This window comes from Rhincodon typus, chromosome 32 (assembly GCF_021869965.1).
Source record: "Rhincodon typus isolate 14 chromosome 32, sRhiTyp1.1, whole genome shotgun sequence".
In the NCBI taxonomy this organism is placed as follows: Eukaryota; Metazoa; Chordata; class Chondrichthyes; order Orectolobiformes; family Rhincodontidae; genus Rhincodon; species Rhincodon typus.
Genome location: NC_063363.1, coordinates 10,853,045 through 10,875,672, shown reverse-complemented (window position 1 = coordinate 10,875,672; position 22,628 = coordinate 10,853,045). Strand labels below are relative to the sequence as shown.

At 40.3% G+C, this 22,628-nt stretch overlaps 1 protein-coding gene across 2 annotated transcripts; it reads right to left on the bottom strand.

The window, feature by feature from the left end:
* Positions 1-138: 138 nt before the first annotated feature.
* Positions 139-22,628, bottom strand: cenatac (centrosomal AT-AC splicing factor). Of its 2 annotated transcripts, XM_020517389.2 has the most exons (11): positions 22,383-22,628; positions 17,362-17,528; positions 17,047-17,145; positions 16,364-16,430; positions 13,136-13,198; positions 10,130-10,191; positions 7,459-7,570; positions 4,422-4,455; positions 3,278-3,367; positions 865-997; positions 139-491 (listed from the first exon to the last, which is right to left on the bottom strand). In XM_020517389.2, exons 1-11 carry the CDS (start codon positions 22,530-22,532, stop codon positions 440-442), a joined length of 1,029 nt encoding a protein of 342 aa, XP_020372978.2. In that variant the 5' UTR covers positions 22,533-22,628; the 3' UTR covers positions 139-439. The 2 variants fall into 2 exon arrangements, with proteins under 2 accessions (XP_020372978.2, XP_048471269.1); XM_048615312.1 differs by lacking the exon at positions 3,278-3,367.

The following is a 22,628-nucleotide window of genomic DNA, read 5'->3' as shown; positions in this document are numbered from 1 at the left end:
AGTATAAAAGGTTTTTTAGTGTACTCTATAATTAGAAATACAAAAATGGCTCAAGCTACTAGAAAGTTGCTAAATGGCAACTAAGGAAAACTGAGCCACTGCTGAACATCAATAGAGAAAGATGGAGAAATAATACCATTGCATTTGAAATTGTATTAGGCAGAAATGTAAAAGTGTTGATTTACTGTGGCAAAATTTTACAAACTAAACTTATTTCCATAGATTTTAGTGATATGTACAAGTAGCTTACAGCTCCTGGCTAGTACATTAGAAATTAGTTTTCAGAACCTGTTTACCCAATGCAATAGGGTATACAATATTTTAATAAACTTTATACAATGAGTCTAGCAAAAAGTATGTAACATTAACATGTCTTTGAAGCACAATCTCCCCCATTTTCCTCTTCGCACAATTCATTTGTTTTAAAATTTTCCTCTGGTCATCTCTTGTCTCGTTTTCTTTTTTTGCCTTCCTCTAATCTGAATTGATGCCTATAAAAATGAAAGCAGTCAATGAGATTGGTGCTATTTGAGTGTTCAGTATTGTCAATCAAGTACAAGGAAACAATTTAACATTAGAACAACTAAGCCTTTATGGAAATGCTAAGTAAACCATTACAAATCCAAGTTACCTTAATTTCTCAGTGGCTATATGTGCAGTTATCATGTAAAGATCTTTCTGCTGTATTCCAATTAGAAATTAAGTCAAGTTTCTGGAGAGTTGTCTTAAATGGCAAGTGTAGTTTGGAAAAGGAAACCAGAACCAAATCAGTGCAGGAATGCATTTTTATTCATTACACTGCGATCAGAAACGCCATATCCCTGTATCCTACAGAACTACCCAGGACAAGAAATAAGAACTCACCTGGATTGCCACCTCCTGCCATCATTCCACACCCGGCCAAATGAAGGTAACCAGGAGTCATCTGTTTCTGATGTGTGGTTGAAATTTGCACCAACTCTATTTGGAGGAAGTTTCTTCAGTTTTTCTTTCTCCTCTAAAATTGAAAAATCATGAATGCTGAGCCATTAGCTGAACAAGTATCTAACCTAAAAGCAAAGTTAAATGTTTCAACACCCAACTTCAAATAGTCAGAAGTTGAGCACTACTTTTGCCTTCAATAGAGCTTGAGAGAAACGAGATTGTTTGGCTCACCCAGTCCAAACTGGTGTTTTAACTTTTTAGTACTTTTCTCATGTACCCAGTCTATTCCTTCATACCACTTCAACCAGCCATCAAACCTGGTTGTACGTTGCCATACCTTTTAAATTACAATGGAACTGTAGTTCACAGCCTGAAGACCCTCATTGGCCTGCTTTGCCCTAAGCCGCTGTACTTCCCTTTCTTGATTCACTTCATCTCTTTCCTAACACTTCCACTTCTAATAGAAGTCTCTTCATATTTGTATTAATCATACCAGGCAGCATTCTGATGCATGTATGTTGCACCATGTTTTAACATCTTGTCTACACTATGGAATGCTTCCAATTGTGGTTCACAATTCTTTAATAGATACACTACTACACCTCAGTTTAGTATTCCATTAGCTTTTTTGTAACCTTGTCACTGATTTATTGAAACAAACAGTAAGTGCTCATACACATTACCCAAGTACACTCAAAATGGAACTACTTTCAGTTCCATGTACTTCCTTACTAAATTAAATTTACTTGGCCTATTTATATATTACCTGTTAGGTGGACGGCCACACTATAAACAGAAGCATTACAAAAGAACATGCTTTACAGTAGTAGTATTCCCTATATCATGCAAACCACAGTACTTTAAGGAGGAAGTTTACCACCACTTTTAGGACAATTTGAGATGGACAATAAATGTTGGCCTTGAAGCTGGCAGAGTAGAGTTTGAATATTTCATTACAAAGCTTTAAAATTAACAAAATATGGAGGAAGATTCAAGTTTAGGGTGACAATTAGCCTTGGCAAAAGAAATACCAACTTCTCCAAGAGGTGATTCGTTTAAAATTATGAAAGGTTGTAACGTTGTTGTTGTTCAGCAAGGCTGTAACCTCAGCATAGATATAAGGCAAAGAGAGCCTCAAGCACTATTTGAATGGATACATAATTTGTCAAACTATTGTTAGGAAATCTATTTCAAAAATGTTTCATTGTTTAGGATAGAGAAATGAGAATGGGATTTGATTGAATAGTTAAAAATCCAATTACAGATTTCATAAATGGTCATTTAAAACATAAGCTCATCCTAGCTCAACACCCTAGTTGCCCATTCATCTTTTTTTCTAAGTCAAGCAACACTAAACATTAAAGTTCTCATCTTGGTTTGCAAATATCTCCTGGTTCACTATGTAACCTCCACTCCCACAACTAGAAAGATAATTGGTGCTCCTCCATTTCTATGCACTTGAGGATCCAGAGCTTTAAGATGCTTCAACCATGGGAGAGCAGACTTTTAGCTGCTGAGTCCTTGAGCTCTCACCTCTGGTGATTTGAGACAGTGTTAGTTCCAATATGGAAAAGGAAGTGGGGTGGGGTGGGGTGGGGGCAGCTGCAAGCATATGACCCTAAATAGGTATATGGCTAGGTTCACAAGTGTGAGATGCAATCGTAAAAAGAAAAGCAGTACACAGGGTTGTCCCCAAGGGTTTGATTATGGTGCTTCTGGGGGAATCCAAAATGTCAAGACTCATGAATAGGACCACAAAAATACACTAGTAGGGTGATGTTTGTGCCCATGGAGACTGGGTTAGTTGGGTGCCTCTGTTCGGTAAAAGTCAGAGGCCAAATGTTCAAAAGAGACCTGCAATTCTGCCTGAGAAAGTTCAGAGGTTTGACAGAGATTGTGACTGAACTGCTGCCATAGGTATTGAGTGGACTGTTCAATAAATGAATGAAATGGTCGTTGTATCTACTATGAAGTATGCAATTTATAGTTGATATTGATGCTAGTTTTCCTGATTGATAAAACATGAACTATCATATCAAAATCAACAAATTATCTTGTCCATTAGATTTTTTGTTGGGGTCATTTGGTAAATTTGATGTTTGAGTTGTCGGTCCTCTGAGGGATTTGACCATCTGCCTCAACAATTTAACCAAGGGTTTGGTTATCTACCCTAAAATCTCAAGTTGGTTTGGTGTTCAGTTTTGTTTAATGACATACCCCCTGGACCACCTCGGGACTATCTCATGCTACAGGCACTATACAAATGTAAATGTTTTTACTGCATAGAAAACATGACAGTTCATGACATCTTGACCTTCTGTAATTAAGTTACCCACTATAATATCAAACATACTCTGTTGGATAAACTCCTCATAAGATGGCCCTATTGATTTTGGTGTTGCGTCCACATCATCTTCATCAATAAGCCAAGGTGGAGTAGCACCTGAGATCAGATGTAAAGATTAGTGGGAGGCAAAGGTACACAGGCATTACAAAATAATACTAATCAATGATTTTGCTTCAGTTTTAACCACATATACAATGGAACTTAATTGCTGACAAAAATAAAAACACTTATCCCAGAAGACACATTTTATAGTACAAAAGAATCTGGTATAATTTCTTGCATTATGCTCAAGTATGTTTGATTTACAAAATCTCAAATCGCAAAGAAAGAGAAGAGCAGATATCCACCAACATTATCTCCTACGTACTCCCACGATCCTGAAAACAAGTAAAATTAATTGTTTGAATGGAAGAAATTAAATGAGAAGTGATTTAAGTTGAGGCATGGTAACTGATCACATGGTAATGTAAAGTACAGGGATGGCAGAGTTATCCAAGACTGGGAATTTGCTATTATTCTGTTGGACAAAAACTGTAGGAGGACCTTCAGCACATGAACTGCAGTGGTTCAAATAGTCAAAAATCACCCAATGATAATTCTCCATGATTAGTGCTAGGCAATAAACGCCAGTCTTGCTCTTGACTCCCACATCCCAGAATATTAAGGAAGAAAAATTTAAAAAGGCAAAACTGAAAAAAATATATAAAATGTCAAATTATACATATGTTGAGTCACTGTAGAATAGTAATTATGTTTCTGCATACATTCCAGAACAATACTTTAAAAATACTTAACAGATGCACCTATGACTTCTGTACAATGTTTTGTTATCCTCAATGAGGATAAAGGTGAAATTTACTCACCATATTTTACAGTACTATAAACGAAAGTGGATAATAAATGCATTTGACAGTAGAGTGCATATGGAATATCAACTGAGTGAAGGCTGCTGTTAAATTCAGTATGCTATTCTAGTTTACACTCGCCGAAAAACTGTTAATTACTACTTCGGATAGATGATGTTTGTTAACCAATCACAGCAGCTTTCAAATATATAACACTTACATAATCATCTTTTGCCTAAATCTCACTTCTAAATACACAGTCATTACATTACACAATGTAAACCTGCACAAAATGACATCTTCACCTGTGTGAATGTTCCGAGTTTCTGGTTTGGATATCTGGAATCGTAGGAAAAAGCCAGTCAGACGTTAATTACAGATCCTGACAAACCAAATTGGTTGAGTTGCAACTTTAACAGTTTACTTTGAATTATTATATCCAAATAAAAAAAAACGCATAATTGGTTTTTAAAATAAAATGGAGTAATCCATATTGACATTTTCATACACTCACAGGACCAAGCATCTCTATCAGTTTTACTATCTTTTAAAATTCATTCATGGGATGTGGGCAGTGCTGGCTGGCTGGCCAGCCAGCATATATTGCCCGTTCCTCGTTGCCCTTGAGAAGGTAGTTGTGAGCTGCCTTTTTGCACCGCTGCACTCCACCTGCTGTGAGTTGACCCACATGTCTTTTGGTAGGGAATTCTAGGAATTTGACCCAGCAACAGTAAAGGAACAAGACTATTTTTCCAAGTCAGAATGGTAAGCTGCTTGGAGGGAAACCTGCAGGTGTCTGCTGCCCTTATCCTTCTAGATGGAAGTGCTCATGGATTTGGATGGTGTATCTAAGGATCTCTGGTGAATTTCTGCTATGCATTTTGTAAATAGTACACACTCCTGTCACTGAGCATTGGTGGTAGAAGGAGTGGATGCTCGTGAAAGTGATGTCAATCAAGTGGGCTGCTTTGTCCTGGATGGTATCAAGCTTTGAGTGTTGTTGGAGCTGCACCCATTCAGGCAAGTGGGAAGTATTCCATCACACTGACTTGTGCCTTGTAGTTGATGGACAGGCTTTGGGGGGGGGGGGGGGGGTAAGAAGGGGACTTACTCACCACAGTATTCCTCACCTCTGTCCTGTTCTTGTAGCTATTGTGTTTAATGTGGCGAGTGCAATTGAGTTTCTGGTCAATGGCAACCCTCAGAATGTTAATAGCTGGTAATACTATTGAATGTCAAGGGTTGGTGGTTAGATTGTCTCTTAATGGTGATGGTCAAAGCCAGGTATTTGTGTGGTGCAAATGTAACTTGCCACTTGTCAGCCCAACCCTGGACGTTATCCAGATCTTGTTGCATTTGAACATGGACAGGTTCAGTACCCGAGTCGTCATGAATTGTACTAATCATTGTGCAATCATTAGTAAACATTCCCACTTCTGACCTTATAATAGAGGGAAGGTGATCATTTATGAAGCAGCTGAAGATGGTTGGGGCTTAGACACTAGCCAGAGGAACTCCTGCAGAGATGTCCTGGAGTTGAGATCCAACAACCACGACCATCTTTTTGTGTGCTAGGTATGACTTCAACCAGCAGAGTTTGCCCCTGTTACCCATTGATTCCAGTTTTGCTAAGGCTCCTTGATGCCACACTCAGTCGATGCAGACTTGACTTCAAGGACTGTCACGTTTATCTCACCTCTTTTTTGTCCATGTTTGAACCAAGGTTGCAATGAGGTCAGGAGCTGAGTGGTCCTGGTGCAACCTAAACTGGGCATCACTGAGCAGGTGCTGCTTGATAGTTCCTTCCATCGCTTTACTGATGATCAAGAGTAGACCGATTATGCCAGTAACTAGCTGGGTTGGATTTGTCCTTTTTATGTACCTGGGCAATTTCCCAAATTGTCAGGTAGATGCCAGTGTTTAACTGAACTGGAAAGAGCTTGACTGGGGGAGCAGCAAGTTCTGGAACAGAAGTCTTCAATGTTGTGTCCTATAGTCTTTGTAGTATCCAGGGTCTCCAACGGTTTCTTGATATCACGTCTATTGAATTGAATAGGCTGAAGACTGATATCAGTAATGTTGCAGACCACTAGAGGCCACCCAGATGGATCATCCACTCGGAACTTCTGGCTGAAGACTGCCATGAATGCACTGATGTACTGGGCTCTTTCATTGTTGAGGATGGAGATATTTGAGGAGCCACCTCTTCCAGTGAGTTGTTTAATTGTCCACCACCATTCACGACTAGACATGGCAGGACTGCAGAGGTTAGGTCTGATTTTTGGTTATGGGGGTCACCTACCTCTATCACTTGCTACTTATTCTGTTTGGCACACAAGTAGTCCAGTGTTGTAGCTACACCAGGTTGACTGTTCATTTTTAGCTATACCTGGTGCTGCTCCTGGCGTACCCTCCTACACTCCCCATTGAACCCAGGTTAATCCCCTGGCTTGATGGTCATGTTTCAATGGGGGATATGCCAGGCCATGAGGTTACAGATTGTGCTGGAGTACAATTCTGCTACTGTTGATGGTCCACAGCGCCGCATGGAAGCCGTGTTGAGTTGCTAAACCTGTTCAAAGTCTGTCCCATTTAGCATAGTAATAGTGCCATACAATATGATGGAGGGGATTCTCAATGTGGAGGCAAAGTCCCGTCTTCACAATGACTGTGAGGTGGTCACTCTTACCAATACCGTCACGGACATATGCTATCCGCTCCACAACATGAAGTGTTTTAAAATAATATACAATGCAAGTACAATTGTATTGCTCAGATTTATTAAAAATCACATTATATAAATAAGTCAAAGGCTGAAAAAAATCTACAAATCCCTTATAAAGTTGATTGCTTATATTATTTATTTTCAGAAGGCCAAGTTTCAGCATTTTCTCAAAGCTTTATAAAATCCAAACAGGGTTGATGCATGGAATACATCTGATTTATTTGCACAAACTACAAAGGTTTGACTTGCACAATGACAAACCAGCTTGCCATGTTGGTAAAGTTGGGAGGGAGAATGCAAACTTTACATAAGCCAATGGCTCCTGCTCACACTTGAAACACATTTGTAGTCAGCTTCAGCAGATCAACTCCAATTTGGTTCCTGCAGCAGGCGCTGTTTGAATGCACCAGATTTTCAGAGTACAGAAAAGATCTGAATGAGCCAGTGCAAATGCTTTCCCCAGACCTGCTACAGACTCTGATTCAATTGCATTTCACTGCAATGCAAATGAAACAAGGGTGCAGATGTCTTTACACACCGAATAGAATACTGTTACGCATGTCACAAAAACACACCAACACTTCAGAGAAGTATCTCAGTAAATATTCAAACATCACCTGGTCACCAATGAAAGTCAAGTTTTGTCCATTTGTCACTTCACAAGAACGATAAGGAAAATTTACTCCACTTGGCCCAGGTTCATTCTCTTCAGCAATATAGGTACCATGACTTGCACAGAAACAACAGAATTAGCAGAATAATTTCTGTAAAATGCATGTTTTCCCAATCCAACTCAACCCAACCACATCCCCGGAATAAATATTTGGATGAAATTTTCATTTGCAGCGATCAGCACTCTTGAATACAACTGAGAAAAACCAAGAAACAAGAACCGTGAATCTATGCTCATTCGAAGTTCTGCTGCAACATGAAGATTGAACTCAAAACATTTTCACTTCCACTGTTTCTCCTTAGCCCCCTGGAATACATGGCAATGCCATATGCTCTCAAATCTTTGTGTCAGCAGCGTCATCCATGCAATCACTGCACTCAAATTCCTTTCTGAGACACCTTTCCATCTCTCTTTGCTGTAGATCTTTTATTCGCATTGACAGTTGAGAATTTTTTTTCGTGCCAATGTCTCTAAGTTAGGAAGTTTGATTTGGTCAGAAAGAAATGAAGAGTTTAACTGGGATGTAACCACAGAGCAGGGAGTTGGTTAATTTGCAGGTGGCCCTGGCAGAGCTAAGAAACAGATAAAAACCAGTCCTCTTGCTTTCCGAAAGGTGGGACAAGGGAAATAACTTGGTAAAGTTTATTTTAAATTAATTTCTCCCAATTTTGCCCTTGCATATTGTGGTTTAACATTAAAAAAGGTAAATAACAGAGACAGGAGCAGAGTCCTTGAATATTCAGGAGGCAGAGGTAGATATTCTTCATAAGCAAGAGAGCGAAATGTTACCAAGGCAGGTGGGAATATGGAGTAATTAAAATCAGCCAGGCTCTTGGTGAATGGCACTTCAGGCTCGAGGGGCTGAATGGCCTTCTTCTGACTCCTAATTCACATGTTTATGTGTGTCCATAAGACACCATCACAGAAGTAGATTACTGACTCTGCTGATTAGCTGGTGGTCAGATTGTTTTTGTTTTGTGCCACCCTCCCTGTGTAACATCACTGCCATTCTTGGAAAGGGAATCAGAATTTCATCCATTAGAAAGGAAAAACTTCCACGCCTTGTGAAAATATGGATCTTCAATGTTATTGTGACCAACTTTTTCATATCTGAAATCAATGACTTATTAAATAAAACTCAAGCAAACAAACTGAATCGGATGTTGGAGTTAGGGCATTTGATTAAAATGGCACTACATTTTCTGTTGGACAAGACATTTAAAATATAAGCTTAATATTACAATTGCTAGAAATCTGAACAGCTTTCTGATCTGTTCTGAAGCAGCATCATATTGCACTCAATATTAACTGTTTCTGTCTCCACAGATGCTGCCCGACCTGCTGAGTTTCTTCAACTTGCTCTGCACTTGTTACAAATTATTTTTCTCCCAAACCATACACATTGGATGTCATCTGGAGGGAGGAGGAAGAAACTTTGAAGTGAATTCCAAGATTTGGAAGGACAAGTGGGAGAAAAGAAATTGGTGATAGGGAGTGGGGTGTGGATTGAGAGAGAAAAGGACAGGCAGCGATGGAGATTTAGGACACAATCAAAGAACTCTACCTACTAGTGGTTCCACCTACAAACCTAAGGGGCAACTTTTTCATGTAGAGGGTGGTGCATGTATGGAATGAGCTGCCAGAAGTAGTGATGGAGGCTGGTACAATTAATACAGTTAAAAGGCATCTGGATGGGCATAGGAATAGGAAGGGTTTAAGAGGGAAATGGGCCAAATGTTGGCAAATGGGACCAGATTAAGTTAGCATATCTGGTCAGCATGGACGAGTTGGACTGAAGGGTCCATTTCTGTGCAGTACATCACTATGTCTCTATAAACATGAAGATGAGTACATTCAAATAATGCCACTACTAAACCAGAAGGTGTCAGAAGATAAACAAGAGCAACCAGTGGTTCTCACAATTACTTTCCACTAGTGAAAGAGGTGAATAATCTGAGCTGAGATGTTATGTTACTCAACAACCTGCTGCTGGGAAGCACATGAACAACTTTTTGAATTAGGATCTTCCCTATTGAAGACATGTGAATTTGAGATCTGCAGCTGCATACATCATTGGGGAGAAAGTAAAAATACACACAAACCTTTACGCGTGGTGCTTACATGCTGGCTTTCCAACATAGAGCACGACAATGGGTATTGCAAGTTATTAAGGTTCACCCTACAAGCTGACGTTCAGCTAACAGTGATAACATTGGCTCCAAGCTTGCATGTTATAATCAGATCACAGGCAGAATTTACAAATATAAACAAGCATTTTCTCCAAGGACTAGGGATGGAAAGATATATTTTGGAATGTGGGGTGTGCTGTTAAAATTACAGCAGTGTCTCTTGATTTATGCAACTCTTGGTATGGTTGCATCAAAGCCAACAGCCTTCCAGTATCACGTCAACTAATACCTGGTCCATCTTCAAACTTAAATGTTCCAGTGTGGATCAGAAGTACCTGATCCAAAACTTGCTTAATATTCAAATATATGCCCTTTCCACAATAAACAAAAGATGTCCCAAGGAGCACTGGCTTTAGCAATAATATTTAAACATTTGTGTAGCAAATTAGATGAGATTGAAAACAAAATCAAGTGAACTTCTCTTACCTTTCATAGTGGTCGATTGCAAGTACTGGGAGTCCATCAATAGAATTCTGCTCTGCCTGTGGCTGGTTTTGATTCAGGAAAAATCAACACTTTTTCTCTTAAAGTTTAAATATTTCAATGACAATTATTGCATTAGAAATGAGTAAGCAACCAAACATTCATCTGTAAAACGTGTTGCAAAGTTATGCAGCTTCCAGGTGTTAAACTCCAATGGTTAACATAATTAACATTTTCATCGCAGCAGAAATAGAGAGCTTGGTAAAAAAGATTTAATCCACAACACATTCTTCTTGGCTTTACAAATGCTGTCTCTGCATTATTCTGGCAACAGGCTCCCAGCTATAAACCCACATTATCTTCACCTGCACTGGCAAGATCTCAGGGCTGGGTACAGACAGCACATCTTTCTCACACTCCACGGTAGTTTGAAGCATTGCTAATACTCTCCTCGTTTAGGTAACAGATATAACAAATGCTGTCCAATTTAGAATGGACCTGTAGACAGAGGGTCCCTCACCCGGCTTGAACCAGATGGCAACAGTGAATACCTGAAATGGAAATCTGCAATCCCGCCCCCTCCTCGACTAAACTATCCCAGTTGGAGCATGCTGTGAAAAAAAGAGAAATAGCAAAAAGGGGTAGAGTGAACAGAAGCACTTCAAGAGCAAATCAATGTCTAGATATTGTGATTTTGCTTCATTGTTCTTTGTATAAAAGGGAGATTAATATTGAATGTATTAGTCCAGGGAATACCTCCATGAACAAATAATACATTATATAGAATTTGGTGACAAACCATTGTAACTAGAGTAAATAAAGTTTGCTTTCTGGAATTATACTGCAGTGGACTTTTTTTTAAAATACATCACCCCCATTTTCTTTTTTAACACCTAAAGCAGAGGATCGATTTTCCATTAATCCCAGTGAAATACAAAAAAACTTATTGCCTGAAAACTGCATGTATAGAATTTTGATTTGGGGTTTAAGAAAATCTTCATTTCTCCATCCCTTTAATGTACAGATTAAATTCTGGGTTTAGTCAAAAATATTTCATTTTCTTAAAATACACAGGTCAAAAAATGCAAAATACAGACAGCTTAAATATATTTAAGAGCAATATTTCCATTGTAATGGAGGATACTGCCCCTTGTAATGAGTTATGTTGTATTAACAATGAGTATATTTTCATTCCATAGATTCTCCCAGTTTTCACTCAGCACAACTTTACCGTCCCTACTACACTGAATCTCAACAGGTATATCCATTTTTTGTCTACTGGTCTAGAACTGATCAGGTTGGAGGAAAGCAATTCTATATGCAGATTCAGAACTTTTTAAAAAAAAAACTCATTCAAGGGATGCAAGCATCCCTAGCATGAACAAGTGGGTGTGTGGTGGAATTAGAACCACAAAATTGGGAACAAAGGAAGGCTACAGGTTGACACAGCAGTTAGCACTGCTGCCTCGCAGCATCAGGGACCCAGGTTTGATTCCACCCTCAGGCGACTGGCTGTGTGGAGTTTGCACATTCTCCCCGTGTCTGTGTGGGTTTCCTCCGGGTGCTCCAGTTTCCTCCCACAGTCCAAAGATGTGCACGTTAGATGGAATGGCCATGGTAAATTGCCCAACATCCAGGGCTGTGTAGGTTAGATGGATTAGCCATGGGAAATGCAGGGTTACAGGGATGTGGGGGTTCTGGGTTTCGATGTTCTTCGATTATGGGGTGGGGGGGGGGGGGGGTCTCGGTGTGGACTCAATAGGCCGAATTGCTTTCTTTCACACTGTAGGAATTCTACGATTCAGCCCATTGGATGGAATCTTCCACTAGAATCCTAATTTTCCAGTCATTTCTTTTTTTTCAAAATATAGAATGGATAAATAAAAGTTCGGTCGATACCATCCACTGCAGATAGGGGAAAAAAAATTGTGATAGGAATCAGATGAACGACAAGACAGAAAGATGTAAAGTGAAGTGTTCATATATTAATGGGACCACATCCAGGGACATTACTGATAAAACTGCTCTACTGTCAATAAAACACCTCTGTTCTTAATCTATTTTGTGTGAATTCAATAACTGATTTGCATAGGAGACTTCTTGGTTTGGATCTGTATTGTTTACTTGAAAAAAAAACTTAAAACTTTTAAAAATCCTTTTCTTTCCTTCACCATTTCTAGCTGAGGGACATTTCCCTGTTGTCACTCAACTCTTGCTACCTCAATGAAATGGTCGAATTCCGCAAGCCTTGACAAGAGATATTAGGAGGCTGTTGCTGAAACTGATTGGAGCCAAATCAAGCCCAATCCTAACCTGACGTATTATTCACTCTGACATTTAGGGGGCATGGGATGCACACGGAAGAGCAGTGGAAAGATCTCTGGATTGTGTTTGATGTAAAGAATCCTAGTTTTCTGACTGTCCCCTTCAACACAAGTTCACTTGAAACCAATTGTAACCATCCTACTATTGCCCTCACTGAAATTAGCTGAAAACAGCACATTTGTTTTATTCATTCACAGTATTTACAGTCCATCCTTAAATGTCCAGTAGGTAGTAACCATATTGTTGTGGGTCTGGTGTCAAGTGCAGTCCAGGCCAGGTAAGGATAGCAATTTCCCCCTATAAAGGCAATAGTAAACCAGATGGGCTTTTCCCAACAATAGACAATACTTTCATGCTCATCATTACACTTAATTCCAGATTTTTATTGAACTCAAATTCCACTATCTGCCATGGCAGGATTTGAACCTGGGTCCTCAGAACATTACTCAAGTCTCTGGATTAACAGTCTAGCGATAATACTACTAGGCCATCACCTTCCCCTTCCCCTTCCTCTCAGGAGTCAAAATTTGAGGCTCTCGTAAGGCTTAGCTCTGCAGCCTTAACCAAACTATCAAGGAAGCATCACTTAAATCTTTCAGGATTGTTATGCAATATATAGATCAGTCAGTGTAAAATACAACAGTTGCCATGGATACTGTTCAGGCTCATCCAGGTAAAACCAACCTCAAAGGCTGCCTGCACTACTTCCTGTCTTTTCCGTTCCACTTCTCGAATATATTCTGCTTCCTATAGAGAATCCAAATAAATTAACAATAATCACTCATTATTGGAGTCAAGTAATCAAGAGGTACAAATGGAATCAGGAAAGAAAAACAAGCCCGCCTTTGCATACTCAATATATTGTTCATAACAAGTATACTAGTGGATTGTATTAAATTCCACTACACTATTTGAATGCCACTAAAAGCACTGAAGAAAATGGGAACTTTAATTCCTTTGTTAAAACAGCATATTAAAGAATTCTGATTGATACATTAACATCTTTAAACAATTTAAATATGATTTTGATGGACCTTAATCATTTAGAGACATCAAGTTTTATGAATCTACAATCAAAGATGGTCCTTTGTAAAGGACTAGGAGGACATGGGTTTCCCCTATGATTAAACAGATTAACACCAATGTAAATAAATGGAAAGAACATTTTTACAACTTTCGAGAATTTATTTATTTATTCAGAATGATCACTGGTTTTATTTGAGTAATACTTTAAATTTCTTCATAAAAACATACATCCTCTTAATTCCTAGACAATAATTATATATAATTATTATTTGACAATAAAAAAAGGTAAATTCAATATGATTACACTATGGATGATCCCATGTGTTTCAACGGTTGGCATGATGTGGAGGTGCCGGTGTTGGCAGGGGGGAGGGCAAGGTCAGAAGTCACATGACACTGGGTTATAGTCCAACAGGGTTATTTGAAATCAAGCTTTCGGAGCGCTGCTTCTTCGTCAGGTGGAATGAAGAGACACAGGCACAAAATTTATAAGCAGAGAGATCAAAAGATCGTACAAATGGTGCAACTGGAGTGTCGACAGGCTGAACAATAAGTCTCTGCAGGTGATCAAAAGTGTCAGATGGCGTGAGTAAAGTGTCAACAGCTGAATAGCAAGTGAAGGGATGACCTATAATGTCCTATGACAAGGAGGAACACGACAAACACCCAAATACGTTGAAAGATGCCTTTGTAAGAACGGGATATGATTGATTGCCAGTTCCGGTGAACCACAGCAAGAAACCACAACGACCTCCTCAGAAGACAGACACGGGTCACAACCGATAGAGTACCCTTCCTCATCTGGTACTTCCCTGGAGCGTAGAAACTACGCGATGTTCTTTGCAGCCTTCAACATGTCATCAATGACAACAAGCATCTCACAAAGATCATCCCTATGACCCCACTTCTCATCTTCAAACAACCGCCAAACCTTAAACAGACCATTGTTCACAACAAACTACCCAGCCTTCAGGACAACGTCGACCACAACACCACACAATCCTGCCACGGCAACCTCTGCAAGACATATCAGATCATCAACATGGATACTACCATCACACGTGGGAACACCACCAACCACGTACACGGCCGATATGCATGTGGCTCGGCCAATGTTGTCTACCTCATACGCTGCAGGCAAGGATACCCAGAGGTATGATAGAGTTTGCGTGGTCTCGCCAATATATGGCAACAGATGAACGAACACCACACAACAATCACCAGACAGGAATGTTCCCTTCCCGTCGGGGAACACTTCAGTGGCCAAGGACATTCACCCTCCAATCATCAGGTAAGTGTCCTCCAAGGCGGCCTTCAAGATACAACACAATGCAGAATCACCAAGCAGAAACTGATAGTCACGTTCCAAACCCATGAAGATGGCCTCAACCATGATCTTGGGTTCATGTTGTGCTACATGTAACCCCACCACACTGTTCTGTATCTGGAAAATCTTCCTTACTGTCCTGTTTTGACACCATCACCTCGATAATTTGTTCTGATCTCTCTACCTTAATTAGTTTGTACAGCTTTGGATTACTTGTTACTTTGGTTAGAGCCTCAGCATGTCACTCTTATTCCCATCATGTCATTCTCGTCATTTGGTTTGTATCCAGCACCGCCTTATTTTTAATTTTTTGTAGTTATCTCTTTGCCTCAATTATTCGGATTATGGGTCATCCTTCCACTTGCTGTTCAGCTCTTGACACTTTACTCCACTGTCTGACACTTTTGATCACTGGCGTAGACTTATAATTTAGCCTGTCGACACTCCACTCACACCATTTGTATGGCCTTTTGATCTCTCTGTCTATAAATTCTGTGCCTGTGTGCTTCTCTTCACTTCACCTGACAAAGTGGCTATGCTCTGAAAGCTTGAGATTTCAAATAACCTTGTTGGATTATAACCTGGTGTCGTGTGACTTCTGACCTTAAATGGTTGAGAGAGGCTATGTTAGAGCTATTACAACAAGTAATCTAATTTTACTAAAACTGAAATTTTACTCCATCCAAATTCTCTATTTTGTCTCTCCCCAGCCATGCATCTCCTGTAGCAGACTGTGGGCAGCCATCAATCTTTTTAGCCTTGTAGGTGTTGCATTGACATGCCCAATAAAGTTATTGCCAATCTTGCGATTCCTCATTTTGGGGAAACCTTTGGATTCCACTTGAGGATGCTACATCCTGTCTACACTGTTCTACAAGATGAGAAATATTAAAAAAAGACAAGAGTCTGTAGCACCCTTCACAATCTCAGGATCACCCAAAGTGCTTTTCAGCTAATTAAGCAATTTTGAAGTGTCATCACAGTAGGAAATGGAGCAATGAATCTGAAAGCTTCCACAGAACAAGATAACCAGGGAAAACTTGTCCTCTTCTTTGAAAGAGTACCCTGGGGCAATCTGGGGCAGGGGAGGGGGCTTTGTTTAACACCTTATCTCAAAAGCAACACATTTGACAGAGCAGCAGACTTTCACTCTGAGATAGTAAGAACTGCACATGCTGGAGTCAGAGATAACAGTGTGGAGTTGGAGGAACACAGCAGGACAGGTAGGGTCAGAGGAGCTGGAAAGTTGACATTTTGGGTCGGGACCCTTCTTCAGAAATGCTAAATTCTAATTCAGAAATGCTAAATGACCCAAAACGTCAACTTTCCTGCTCCTCTGATGCTGCCTGGCCTGCTGTGTTCCTCCAGCTCCACACTGTGTTATAGCAGACTTTCACTTCTGCATTAGAATACATTCTTTCCAGATGCTCAAGTCTCTGGAATCAGATTTGAACACTCAACCTATTGACCCAAAAGGCGGGAATGCTAAATCACAGCTAAATCTGAATGATAACACTGCATAGAACCTGATCAAGTTAAATCAATTTAACCTAACATACCTGCTTAATATATTCATCCTCCTTCTCTTCATAGTTTTCCACTGCCTTTGCAACAGCTGTTTTGAACCTTAACAAAACAGAGTGAAGAGAGAATTCTGAAAAACTGGGGAAAAATAAATTTGGCCTTAGCGCATGTTTCTTTCATAATTGGTCTCTAATGAGAAAGTCCCCAGTCAGATACCCAGGTAGGCAACATGCTCTCTAACTGCTGTTAAAAGTTTGGTGCAATTTGTGCATCTCTGATACATGATCAATAACACCATATGGGGGCAAAAAACATAGGTAACAGTTGCCAACTCAAGCAGCAAGCATGAATTTGCTGCAGGAGTTCAAAAGGAGTTGAAGGACTTTATGGCTGAAACCACTGCCTATGGTGTTGGTTTATGTCTGTTGATAAGCTTGTAGAATGCATTTGATTAGAGTTAGGGAGTCGGATTTCCTCAGAAATCTTCAAATGTTCAAATTAACTTTCTTCCCAAATAAAAATCCCTTTCTACCCTTCTTCTAGGAGATTACATGGAGATGTGCTGTGAACATTGAAGACCATGATACTTGGCTGTAGTATGTTTGTTGGACCAGTTGGTCACTCCCTGCCTATCATTTTTGTATATTCATATCTGTTTATTATCATTGTGAGACAGTGTGTTGAATGTGTAACCGGAGTGCTGAAATCCACCACTTACTTCTCATAAGCATCGTTAGACAGAATAAACTTGTCTTTCAACTTGATGTCTGCTTTGTTTTCCCACCAAAATTTGTTGGTTTGCTTCAAGTGTTCTGAGCTATAAACGAAAAGTCAAAAAGTTAGTGTTTGAACGACTATCATATCAGTTGAGAAACTAGTGCTTCCTACTTTGTTGCAAATCAGAACAACATATGCAGCATTTTCATTCCACGTTTGCCCACTTATGACCACTGGAATATTTCACTATAGCAGGAAATTCTTTATTCTATACTGGAATAGAGTGGAGAAGAGGTGCTTTCCTCTGATACGGTACCTTACAAAGTGCTCTAGAAGCCCACCATACAGCACAGCAACGCTCTCATTTGTGATGTGTTTCTTCACCTCCCTTTTGCAGCAGTAGCACCAGAAGTTCTGCTCATGCTCAACGATGTCATATTTCTCCACTTGTACTGCTTTAAGAGACCGCTGTGCATCTTCAACCTGGGGGTTAATAGCAGCCACTTTTAGAAGAATGCTCAATTCTCAGTAAGCTGCTCTAGGTTATACTCATTGGATTCATTTTTAAAAGCAATAAAGGCAGAATCTTCTAAAAGTCTGGCAAATATCCTACTGCCAGCTTCTTAACTCAATTACAATTGTATTTGTTGAAAACTTGCAAGACTAACATCTTTCCCTTTATCTCACCAAGCATTCCCAATAATTATCCATAAGTACACTAAAATTATTTTCGCCAACAGAGAGATTGCAACCAAGTACAGAAGAGTAAGGGGCAATCCAGTCAAAGGGCTTAAGATGATTAATAGGATTTGCTCAGGTTGATGCATAAAAACTACTTCCCTTCCTTATAGAGTCAAAGCAGTGGCACAACCTTACAATTCTCGACAGGCAGTTCAGTAGTGTCAGGAGATAGCACTGCTTCACAGGAAAGGTTCTGGAAATCTGGAATTCTCTCAGAGAAGCTGCTGATATTGGGGGAAGTTGGGGGGGGCGGGGTGGAGGGGGGAGATGTCAATTAACATGTTAAGTAAGAAATGGATAGATTTTTGGTTAGACAATGTTATTAAGGTATGCAGAAGTAAGGTAGTAACATGGAGTTCTTACAGCTATGTTCTAACCGAATATGAAATACTGTTGTTTACTGTTCATCCTAAACAAGGGAAGTACTAACAGTCTTGGGAAACACATGATTGAATTTTACACCCATTACTGTCTATACGGTTTACTTCATAAACATGCTTTGGAGTGGTCATTTTCATTGCAAACACCACACTGGACAGTCAGGCAACGCACTCAAAAGGAACTCATGACAGTATCTGGGATCACAACAATAACAGGTGAACTGTTACAAATTTCATTGCTCATCCCAAGATCTACTGTCCCATATGACTTAATGCACAAGGTCACAAGATGAGGTTTGCCCTTTTCAAATCAGATGCAAAAGAGAATGTCTGGAGTGAGCTCAAACAATCACATTGTGTAATTCTTTATTAGTTAACAAGAACTGATTTTGTTCAGCTGCATTCACATTCACTAGGTAGTGACCTGGAATTGAGTGCACATTGATTGAAGTGCACCGACAAAACTCCCTGCCGGAAACGACACTAATTTGTTGCTAAATCAAAAAAAAACAAATTACTCACTTGTAATTCAAACAGAATACACAAGGTTGTTGTAAACATTTTTTTTTAAAACTTAATAACTGAAAATCCAATTAAGAAACTTCAGACTAAGAAGATTAAAAAGTGAAAAAAAGAAGTGTGACAAAAAGGCACTCTGCACACTGGTAGACTATTGACCTAGACATAAGTGGAATGTGCAATTATATCTCACAAATCCCACAGCTGGAAAGGCACCAAGAGGACTTCCTCCTGAAAGCTACAGGATTATATTCATCAATTACAATCTGAACTCAAACTACAGGGTTTGAATACATCATGAAGGTGAAGTGAGAATAATTGAACCTGACTACACCGTAATTTGAAAGGTCATAAATAGGTAGAGACTTTTTTTTTCAAAAAAATGTTGATTGATATTACTCAATGGAAAGAAATTACATACTATACATTTATAGGTCGAAGCTGGCAATGCCTACATTTATCACCTGTTCCTAACTACCCGAGAAAGTGGAGAGGAGTTATCTTCTTGAAACACTGCAACCGGTGTGGTGTTAAGTGCATCCAGAGTACTGTTAAAACAAAAACTGAAAAAACAACTGGGAACTACTTTTTTTCAAAGAACATTGTAAACAGAACACAGTGGCATCTTATGCATTTAAAATAAACAGCAGAGCACTTTGTGTCTGACTTCAACTGCTTGCACAACAGTACTCAAATTCTTAAAGATACTGTTGAACAAGCTACAATTGTTCTTTTAGCAGCAGTAATGATAGTCGTGATTCGATTCAACATTAGTGACCCTCCTTTTCCAATTCCTTTTAAAAACATGACATGGACATGCATGTTGAATCACTAGCTGAGTTGCAGAATTACCTTACGTAATGGTCAGAAGGCTGTTTCAGAGACACTGATAAAGGTGTACGAGATGGAGACCCTAACCATCAGTCATTGCACAAGACAAAAATCTATTGCCATGGTTCGCTAGGCTTAAACCATCAATTGCTGAGCTAGAGAGGAGGGAGATCCAAATATCATTCTTTAGTCTGTGCTGAGGTGACAACAGGGAAATGCCAACTAACCTCAGTGCCTCTGGATGACAGGAAGAAAAGTAATCAGGATACATGCTCCTAATAATTATTTAGCTATGTTTGCTTCAATTACATGTGTGCTTTGTAAGGAAAAGGTTGAGTTCAAATGTAATGCCCATTGTAGTCCAAAAGTCAACACAAGCTTAAATGAATCAATTATGGCCACTTTAGTGAGATAAAAGAGGACAAGCACGTTGAATAAATGACACCAGGAAGAAGTCAACAACTTCAGCTAAGAGGGGGATAAGATGATGGAAATCAGGTAACGTAACTAGAGATTAAAATAAATAGAATGAATCAGTTGCAAGTAGAAGATAAAGATGACTTGAGTGATTCTCACCTTTATAAGCAAGAAAACTGAAATCTAGTGGGCTGATATGTAAAATACTGTCACTCCGTACGTTGCAAGCTAAGCTGCATACACATTAATGCGAATCTATGTAGTGTAGCAGACAGTCACAAATAGTGGCAGACAATATAGGCTTGTGACAACCATTTCACCGAGCAGAGAGTGTGGGGCTTGGTAGGAGTCACAGTAGAAATCAAAAGAAAATCAAATTTGTCTTTGACAAATTCGAAACATGGGCTGTGTTTTGAGAAATTCATGCATGTTATTAACTTCCTAACTGTTTTGTTTTTGGATAGCAACCTGGTGAGGTTCCAATCCTCTGAGAAGTCACCACCCCACCTGTAATTTCAATGTACCACAGAGCGATATTCAGAATTGGCAACATCTTCCTTGGTGAATTGTAAATTAGAAATGGTAGACAATAAATAAAAATGCATTAATAAATAAATTACATAATATGATATACTGGAGACAGTAAGGACTGCAGATGCTGGAAGCCAGAGTCAATAGATGTGAAGCTGAAAAAACATAGCAGGTCAGACAGCATCCAATGAGTAGGAAGTCTATGTTTCGGGCTGAAACCATTCATCAGGAGTGGGGAGCCCAGAAGTAAATAGGAGGGAGGGGGTGCGGTTGGGGAAGGTTAGGTGGGATGATGATAGGTGGATGCAGGTAGTGGGTTATTGTGATTGGTCAGTGGGAAGGGTGGAGCGGATAAGTGAGTAGGAAGACAGACCGGTTAGGTCAGGAGGAGGGGTAGGGCTGGACCTGGGATAAGGCTGGGGGTGAAGGGATTTAGAAGCTGGTGAAGTCAATATTAAAGCTCCCAAGGCAAAATAACAGGTGTTGTTCCTCCAGTTTATGTTTGGCCTCACTCTGACAGTGGAGGAGGCCAAGGATGAACATGTCACCAGAGGAATAGGAGGGAGAATTAAAATAAATGACAACCGGAAGTTCGGGTTGGTTGGTGCGTGCAGAGTGCAGATGCACTGCAAACCGATCCCGATTTTGCGTTTGGTCTTCCCAATATAGAGGGGACCACACTGGGAGCAACAGATACAATAGATCAGGTTGGGCGACGTGCAGGTGAACCTCTGCTGGATTTGGGAGGAGTGTTTCGGGCCTTGGACAGAGGTGAGAGGGGAGGTGAAGGGCACGTGTTGCACCTCTTGCAATTGTAGAGAAATGTATCAGGTGTGGTGGAGAAGTTGGAGGGGAGTGTCGAGCTGACAACGGAGTCACTGAATGAACGGTCCCTGTAGAAAGTGGACAGGGATGGGGAAGGAAATACCTTTTTGGTGGTGAGGTCTGATTGCAGGTGGTGGAAATGTTGGAGGATGATGCGGGGGATTCAGAAGTTGTTGGGGTGGTATGTGAGGACTAAGGGGACTCTATCTTTACTGTTATTTGCGGGGAGGGGGGCAGAAGTGAGCAAAATGGAGGAGATGCAGTTCAGCGCATACTTAGAGGAGGGGCAATTCCAATCCCTAAAGTAGGAGGATATCTGAGATATCCTGGAGTAAAACACCTAATCCTGGGAGCAGATGCAGCAGAGGTGGAGGAATTGAGAGTATGGGATAGCACTTTTATATGAGGGTAGGTGAGAGGAGGTGTAGTTGGGGTAGTTGATATTTTGATTTTTAAAAGAGACATTCTTTTGAAAGGCCACTGGACTCAAAACGTTAACCCTGCTTTCTGGACCCTCTTGTGGCACAGTGCTAATGTCTCTACCCCTGGACCGAGTGTCTTGGGTTGAAGTCCCACTTACTCCAGAGGTATGTAACATCTCTGAAAATGGGATTAGATTAATTTAGCATATCTAGTCAGCATGGACGAGTTGAACCAAAGAATCCATTTCCGTGCTGTACATCTCTATGACTCTATAACAGGTTGATTAGAATGGTTAAATCAAATTTAAAAAAAAACGTTTTCTCACCACAGATGCTACCACACCTACTGAGATTCCCCAACAATTACTGTTTCGAGTTTCCATCATCTGCAGTTCCTTGTTTTATTTTATTTTTCCGAGCTGGTTACCTGCAGCGTTTAGTCGGTTGTAAAGACAGAGCGGGTCAAAGCCCAGGTGCTGAACACAATCTTTCCCAGGTCCCACCCCCTACCCATCTTTCTGCCACATATTTATTCATATAGACGCAGCGCCTTTAAATAAAGCCATTCTACCTCCCAAACCGGGAAGTGAAGCCCGACCTCCAGCATCTCCCAAAGGGCCTGGCCTTTCAGGCTCACCCTCCCCCTCCAAGTGGGCTCTAGCTCCTTTTACCTTCCGCAGGAAGCGGCCTAGCAACGCCCCGAGCCTCTCCTGGTGCTTCAGGCCGTACACATGTCCCCAGCCCCTGAACGAGGTCTGCCGGCAAACCTCGCAGTAAAAGACGGCCTCCGACCGCGCCGCTTTCCTCTGCTTCTTCCCCATTCAGGAGGTCCCGGTCACTCACATCGTCCTCCTGTCACCCACCTCCTTCAAGGGGGAAGGGGTATAGATGCCCCAACCCGAGCGATGAACTCCTCC